Raw genomic sequence first — 8,116 nt, 5'->3', positions numbered from 1 at the left:
ATAGCCAGCCCCTCCCAGTTCCCCCCAAACTAAGGAACTGAGCACAGTGCTTCCATAATACTCACAGCTCCTGTGAGCTCACAGATAAAGAGTTCAAGTTTCTCACGTGGCACTGTGAGCCTTTATCATTAAACTGCAAGGCTGATCAATAGTTCAAACTCTGAATAATATACATGAGAGGGAAGCAAGATTTATTCAGTATATCACAATACGCAGGCAGAAGTGAAGTTTGCAGGAACCAGATGATTTTTATTAAACAGTAGGAACAGAACAATTGGTACATGAAAGAACTAAAAATGCACACACAGCCAATTCATAAACACGTTGTCAATAAATGACCCTATTCTACAGTGAACTTTGCATAGTTAATAATTTCTTATGCTTTGAGATATCTCTTTCCATCCAATTGTGATGGCACCATTCTGTGTTGATTCCTCTTTGTCTAGTCTGTTCATGTATAGAGAGCAGGACCTTTGGAGGCTCTTCCTTACTTGTCTCCTTTGCCATCTCTTTTAGAGTCTGCATTAAATAAGGAGATAACCATTATTATTTAAGCACAACACATATATAAAAACACCCTTTTACATTAGAAAGATAAATTTAGTTTCCACCTCACTTCTCAGTCTTCTCTCCCAAATCATTTCTTTCTGACACCACTGAATCGGAAGCAAGTGCCACTTTAAAGTATTTTGTAAGATATTGCTAGCCTAAAAATTCTCCTTAGACATGAGCCCAATAGCCCTGAGCTGGTCATTTCTGAATTTCTTCATAGTTCTCACACCTATAGGAATGAGTATGTATTTGGCTATTTAGCTATTTATGGCAACATAATCTTAGATACTTTTCTGAATTCTAACGTCAGTTTTGTGCCAAGAAAACCTTAGCAAAGAGCTATGCTCTCCCATTTTCTAATCTAACTGAATATCTTTCATTGTCTGAATTCTAAGTGACAGGGAACTGTGCAATAGCTTGTAAGATGGATATAACTAATTAGTAGGTTTTTCTTTGCAGAAAATACACTATTTTGACTTTTAAAGGTTCCCCTGAGAAGGATCCTTACCAGCAGTTCCAGAAAAGGAGCCAAGCAGCCTGTAGAACAAGAAGAAAATAGTTAGAGCAAAGAAAGATCATAATTTTCAAGCACTAGAACAGAGGATGATACAAGAAAGCAAAGTGTCAATAGGCACAGTTTTAAGAGTCATACATGCTATGCTGCTAATTACAGCTATTTTTGTTCCCCTCCATAAATGCAGCACCTAGGGCAGCTGCCCCTTCACCCCGCTCAGTAATACTACTGTCTACATATGGTGCAAAACAATCCTAACAATATTGGGTTACGTAAACACTGTATAGCTAATGATGAATTACCACCTTAACCACTTTACATATGTTTTACTTGTTATCTCTACCCGTTGTCTATTTGTCTTTTAAATTTGAAACTGTTTGGGAGTAGAAACTGTGTTCTATTAGTTTTGGAAAACACCTAATATATTATAAGCATTAGTGGAAAGAGTAAAAATAACAATAGCTGCAAATGCTTAACATAGGCAGTGTGAAATGGCAATTCCTATCTGAAAAGAATGTACAAATATTTGCAGATCTGTAATGCATCCTGCATCACTAACTCACCAGACATTTTAGAGTCTCTAAGCATACTTTATTTTTAATGTGCTGACATGAAAATCACGATAGAAGCATTCTGAAAACAGTGCGGCCCTGTCATCTCAAGCTCAAAAGTCTTTTGCGCTGGATATGGTTACGTACTGAGAGTCTTGGCCTTCCAGCAGCTGGTGGTATGTGGCAATCTCTTGCTCCAGCCGGGACTTGATGTCCATGAGCATCTTGTAGTCACTGTTCTGCCTCTCCATTTCAGCACGGAGATCACCCAGCTGTGCCTCAATGTTGCTAATCAGGCACTGGATCTGTGATAGCTGAGCACCGTAGCGATTCTCAGTGTCTGCCAAGGTGCCTTCCAAAGCAGCTTTCTAAGAATATAAAAATTGGAAGAAAAAAGATTTCAAAGTCTGTTACAAAATGCAGGAAGCCCCAAGGTTGAAGTTTAATTACATCTATACCCAGTTTCCTAGCATCTATTTATATAGTGCAAATCTTGGTCGAAATTGCCACATACCATGCTAAGCTGAGACTGAAGCTCTATCTCTAGCCCTTGGAGGGTACGTCTCAGATCAGTGATTTCAGTCCTGCTGGTCTGCAGTTGTTCAGTATTGACAGCTACTTCTTGGTTCAGCTCTTCAGTCTAAAATGGAAAACATTTGAAAAATGAAGTGTAGTTCTCTTGGAGCCCTTTTCTACAAACATGATGAAATTTGTTTTCTTTCTTGCATGTTTTTTTTTTTTTACCTTGCTATTGAACCAAGCCTCAGCATCCTTCCTGTTCTTCTCAGCCATGAATTCGTACTGGTCTCTCATCTCAGCCAGGATTTTGGTCAGATCGATGCCTGGAGCAGAGTCAACCTCAACGTTGACCTGGCCACCTAGTTGCCCTGTGTGGGCATTCATTTCCTATAGTTGACATTGCAGAGAAAGACAGAAGAGGGCACAGAAGTTGTTAAACACTTTTGAACTCACAGTGCCTTGGATTCACCCACTTTCCTCAAGGACTATTTCCCAATTGACCATTCTCAAATTATTTGCAGGTGGCAGTTTTTAGTTACTCATTCTGTACTAGAGATCTTTATAGTCTGTTAGGGAAGTCAGAGATAATGCTGAGAAATCCCAGGTTCCCTCATGCCATTTGGTAGTCCTTTTTATGCCTATTTTCAATGTATTTTACCTCCTCATGGTTCTTCTTGAGGTAAGCCAGCTCCTCCTTCAGATTCTCAATCTGCATCTCCAGGTCAGTTCTGGCCAGGGTCAACTCATCCAGGACCCTACGCAGGCCATTGATGTCAGCCTCAACACTCAGACGCAGGGCCTGCTCGGTCTCAAACCTTCCAAAAAAGAAAACCCACAAAACAGAACAAAACCAAGAATTGTTAAAGTATATCTGTATTTCATTTTGCATTTGATTTTGTTTTTTTCATCAAATGGAAAGATTATGACATTCAGAATCCAAAATATTTTGCACATGGGTGATACAAACAGTTAAGTTATGTGACATATACTGTACCAGGCTATTTTTATGTATGGACATTAATGAGATACCTTCAATAGCAGCATAGTTTTGTTCAGACTGGTACTGAGAAGGTTCTGCTTACTCAAATAGGCAAATGCACCTTTTAGCAGACAAAAGGTGTGTAAGGTGTTGGAACAACTAAAGTTGTTCCAACACCTTACACAACTCCGCAAAAATGCACAATATCCAATGACTTCATTACTGAAGTCACTTGCTGAATAGTATGGGGATTTTCTTAGATTGCTATCTATTAGCCTATAGGACAAAGTGCTCGCTGCTCAATAAGGTTAATTGAGTCAGCTGCAGAGCCCATTTTATATTTTAAATATATGCAATTTTGCTTTTTAATCAGAAATTATTCTATTTTAAATATATCAAGTACGAGTGCCATTGCTATATACAATGCTTTCAGCAAAAGCATAGAAGTATGAATTGGCAGTAGCAGGATTGAATTTGAGGGGTTTATTTATATTCATTTTGGCTAGTGATATGCATCCAGGGCACTGTGGATGCTATATGGACATCTGCCTGTTTTTCAGCATCCCATAGCCTTAGAGGAACTTACTCACTTGGTTTTGAAGTCATCAGCGGCCAGCCTGGCATTATCAATTTGCAGAACAATCTTAGAGTTGTCAATGGTGGCAGCAAGGATCTGCACAAGGGAGGCAGCACAGAGAGTGAGACATTGGTTAGAGTGAAATAACAATCTATTTCCCTTCACTTACAAGCAGGGATAAATGACTGAACCTATAGATGTGTCCTGGTAAAATGAATTGTTTTTGGTGAGAATAGTGGGTTACAATAAACGTATATCTTTTAAATACTTTCAGACTGATTCTCATTTACACTAAGATCCCTGTGCACTACTCTAGGGTCTTCATTTTTATTCCTAAAGAAAGTTATTTTCTCTTTGATCCAGGGCAACACAGTCTCCAGTTAATATATTTTATACTAGGGCTGTCCAACTTCTAAGCAGCCAGCGGCTACCTGCTCCACGGGCTATACCAGCATGGGCCGCATCAGTGCAAGCTCTAGGTTGTTTGGATGCCCCCATGCTGCACTACATGCCCAGGTGCCCCAGCCTCACCCTTAGCTCCCACAGATTAGCTTTGTGGAACGTGCCACACTGTGTGGCCTTGCCCCTGGGGCAGGGGCAGGAAGTGGAAGCTGAGCAGGGAGGGGAAGCCGCAGATCCCAGCTGATGCTGCAACCAGAACAATGGAGGGGGCCATGCCTGGGTGGGAGCCTGAGGGCCACAAATGAATCCCACAAGGACTGCATGCAGCCTGCAGGCTACCAGGTAGACAGTCTTGTATTAGCCCAAGGGAATCTAAGTTATAACTTTATTGAAACTTCTGAATCTAAGCTGGGAGTGGGTTTTTCCCTTTCTAGTGGCCATCTGCCTTTAGGAATCTGATCAACATCTGGCTCAGTGCCCTTCAGTTCCTGAGATGTAGTATGTCGACCAAGAAATGACTCCTCCACTGGGCAAGTTCACTGAATTCCACTGATGTCAGCAGGGCCTGCCCTGCCACAACATTATGGGACAATAAGGAGTTGAACCTATGTTTTGTGTAAAGGAAGGTAACTTTGCTAAAGCAGTAGGTCAGAGATGACAGTGGAGGACTAGGGAAACACTGGGCAAAGGAAATCTACAGAGCATTCCCAACCTGAGCTTGTGCCAAGCAGGTTGTTTGGTTTTTTTACCTGCATTATTCCCCCAACCAGAGATTTCAGGGCCTATCTTAGAAATCAAAACAAAGTGAATTTTGTGTATGGGATACAGTACATAATGCTAGTTAACATTTGGACAGATTGTGAATGTATTTTATCCCCTGTTCTAATCAAGCGGGCAGGTTGCTGTGCTCACCAAGAGCTTCCTCCAACGCAGCAGAAGTCACACAAAACGTTTTGTTTACTTAAAGAAAACTTTGCTGTTTACTTATACTTGGCAAATTTGCTATTGTGAGACACCTTTGGAAATCAAGAGGTGACCTAGAAAACCAGGTGGGGCTGCTTACTCCCTACAGCTGGGAACCAAGAGCACAGGATCAATAAAAGCCAAAAGAGGGAATCAGCTTTGCTCACTTGACCTTGGAGTTCTGAAATGGGGACAGTATGTGCGAGAGTTAGGCCAAGGGAAAGGGTGGGGGGTGGTGTTGTGTACTCAAAGCTAAAATGTGAAAAGTAAACTTCAGATTCATTCAAGAGTCACTGTTTGCTTAGCACAGTCAGTTACTGTGTGTGCTCTGCAGGGCGTGTGCTTTCAGAAACAATGCAATAATGAGGCAAAATATATCCTCCATTTATATATGAGATTAGTTAATGCCATTCCTTAAGTATTTAAACACCGTCTTCTTTGAAATCCAGGGTCCATGGATAAAAGGCAAGCAGCATGAACTGAGCCACTTTTGGGGAGGGCAGCTCGCAAATCTAATAAACAATAGAAAACCGTAATTCTCAGTGCTAAACTTCTGAAATGCTGCCGTTCACAGTTGCACAGTCTTCTCTTTGTTCAGTTCTTATTTTAACTGTAAATATGAACTAGGAAATTAGCAACTAACTGATCTGTTACAACACCTCACACTGGCTGTCCAGAGACTTGTAGTGGCTTGTAATAGGCAGAGAGCTGCAGAGGTAGACAGGTGCCTCCAGTAGTTTGACATCATTTAAAAGGTTGCTTCCTTTTTCTTTTCTTTTCTTTTTTTTTGGTTTGCCAAATTTATTCATTTAAAAAAAATGGGTACTATGCTGACTGACTTCAGTAAGACTTTATCCACGTACACTAAGGATAACTCACTGCAGTGCAATAAGCAGATTTATTTCTGGATTGATGAGGGCCATTGTGGCCCTCAGAGCCATTTGCCACTGACTTTTCAAGGTGAACATTATACCACATATAAGCAGCTAAAAAAGCTCTGGCTGACACTTGCTCAGATTTTCTTAGCTAACATTTTTAAGTCTACCCTTTCTGATTCACGATATACTCACACCACTCTCCTGTTTCCCCCTTCCACTTCCCCCCCGCCCAAATCCAAGATCCCTTCTGACTGATTTTCTACTAAGGCTTTATTGTTTCTTATAAACTTTCAAACTTGCTATTCAGGCTGAATAAATTTTTCACTGTTGCCAGAAGTTATTCACTAAACAGATGTCATCATTTATGGATAATAATGATGGATTTTAATACTAGGAGCCACATCAATATAGAGTGCTTTTATCATTTTCTGCTTTTTAACAAGCTTTTAACACCTACCTTATCTCGAAGATCTTCAATTGTCTTGTAATAAGGGCTATAATCACGAGATGGCCCAGGTCCTTGTTTCTGGTACCAGTCTCGGATTTTAATTTCCAGATCAGAATTTGCCTCTTCCAGAGCACGCACTTTGTCCAGGTAGGAAGCCAGGCGGTCATTCAGGTTCTGCATAGTTATCTTTTCATTGCCAGAAAGGAGACCATCGCCACCACCAAGGCTACTACCGAATCCACCACCAAAACCAGCACCAGAGTTGCTGCCAAAGCTACTACCATAGCCACCTCCCAACCCACCACCTGCACCAGAAGAGACAAACCTAGCAGAAGAGACAGAGACACGCTGACCACCAGATCCTCCATGGATACTTGGAGACCTATAGGTACCTCCACCAAAACGGGTGGAGGAACTGCCAAGCCCCCCTCCCACGGATGAGGTGGTCGGCCTGAAGCTGAAGGTAGCCATGATGAGAAGATATCAAGGGTTCAGCCCCAAGCAGTATTTGCGCTGTTTGTGACCTGGAAGAAGGAATGTAAGATCCTTTCCTTCACCTGCCTTCTTTTATGCCTGCAACAATGGGAGTTGTCCGGAGAACATGATATGCGAGCCCTGTGGAATTTACCAGCCTTAAGCCTTTTGCCAACACAGAAATTATTCTCATTGGTCAGTCAGCATGAAGTGGGCTGTTTCTTTTACAAATACTTTCAACCATTCCAGAGTCCTTTATTTTCTTCTTCCCCCACCCTTCTTTTTCCTCTTCAAACAGAAGGTGGGTTTCACAGTAGGTGGCCCTCTGCACTGAAGGATATTTGTTGATTTTGAATTGAGAATGAAAGTTACTTAATTTGAAACAAAAGGCCTTTAAGCCCACACCCCTGCTTCACCGTACACAGTGCCTCCATTATGAAGTCACCTAAATATTTTTCAGGTAAATCTCAAAGGAATTTTTTGATTGCAGATAGTTGCTGGTAGGATACTAATGGAGTTTTGTCTGAGAGGAGCTGAAATGGCCAGCACAGCAGCATGGTGTTAAGAGAGGCTTGGATAAACAGATTCCCATTGCTTACCCATTTTTTCCATTAATTCTCTTTATGAAAACTCCTCTCTTCAGGGGAAAACTCTTTCAAAGACTATTTGCCTCTTTGCTCTTATTTCCTTTTAGGATTACAAGGGGATCCCTGTCAAGGGGATTGATGGTGGAAATGGAAAAGTCTGTTTCTGTTCAGAAATGAGATTCCTTTTTAGGGCAGTATGGCTGAAAGGGCCCTAAATCAGATATTCCTTTAAAATGTCTTTCTGGTGTAAACAGCACAGTGACACCTGTGTATATAAATTTCATCCTTTCACTAACAAAGCACATGAGTGCCAGTGAAACCAGGGAAACAGGAGCGGATGGAGCATAATTCCTTACTTTTCTAGCTCCTGACAAGAAAGAAAATGTTATTTCTAGATAAGGTAAAATGCTTTATTATCTAAAATGAATTGGTCACAAAAACTTTGCTGTTGGTTCCATTGACTTCTCTGTGAACATCTTTAAGTGAAGCTCCCTTCCATCTTTTTGGTGCTTTGCTCTTTCTTCTGCTCTCTTCCCCCAGTCTCCCTCCCCAAAGCTGTCCAGAAAGACAGTACTTTACTGAATAGAAGGAGTGCAAGCAAGGCCACCATTCCCAGGAAACTATCCCTTAATACCACTTTGAATGGGAACAGCCATTCCGGGTCTGGGTAGA

General features: G+C 41.3%; 1 protein-coding gene across 1 annotated transcript; it reads right to left on the bottom strand.

Annotated features, from left to right (window-relative positions):
* Positions 1–223: 223 nt before the first annotated feature.
* Positions 224–6,981, bottom strand: LOC149866912 (keratin, type I cytoskeletal 19-like). Its single transcript, XM_090044441.1, has 8 exons — positions 6,393–6,981; positions 3,706–3,788; positions 2,795–2,951; positions 2,362–2,523; positions 2,132–2,257; positions 1,765–1,985; positions 1,061–1,089; positions 224–519 (listed from the first exon to the last, which is right to left on the bottom strand). Exons 1-8 carry the CDS (start codon positions 6,852–6,854, stop codon positions 488–490), a joined length of 1,272 nt encoding a protein of 423 aa, XP_089900567.1. The 5' UTR covers positions 6,855–6,981; the 3' UTR covers positions 224–487.
* Between the last annotated feature and the right edge of the window lie 1,135 nt (positions 6,982–8,116).

This window comes from Crocodylus siamensis, chromosome 4, assembly GCF_052110815.1.
Source record: "Crocodylus siamensis isolate JL-2025a chromosome 4, ASM5211081v1, whole genome shotgun sequence".
NCBI lineage: Eukaryota > Metazoa > Chordata > Crocodylia > Crocodylidae > Crocodylus > Crocodylus siamensis.
Note: the sequence above shows the minus strand (reverse complement) of the source record. Positions and strands in the feature narration are given on the sequence as shown.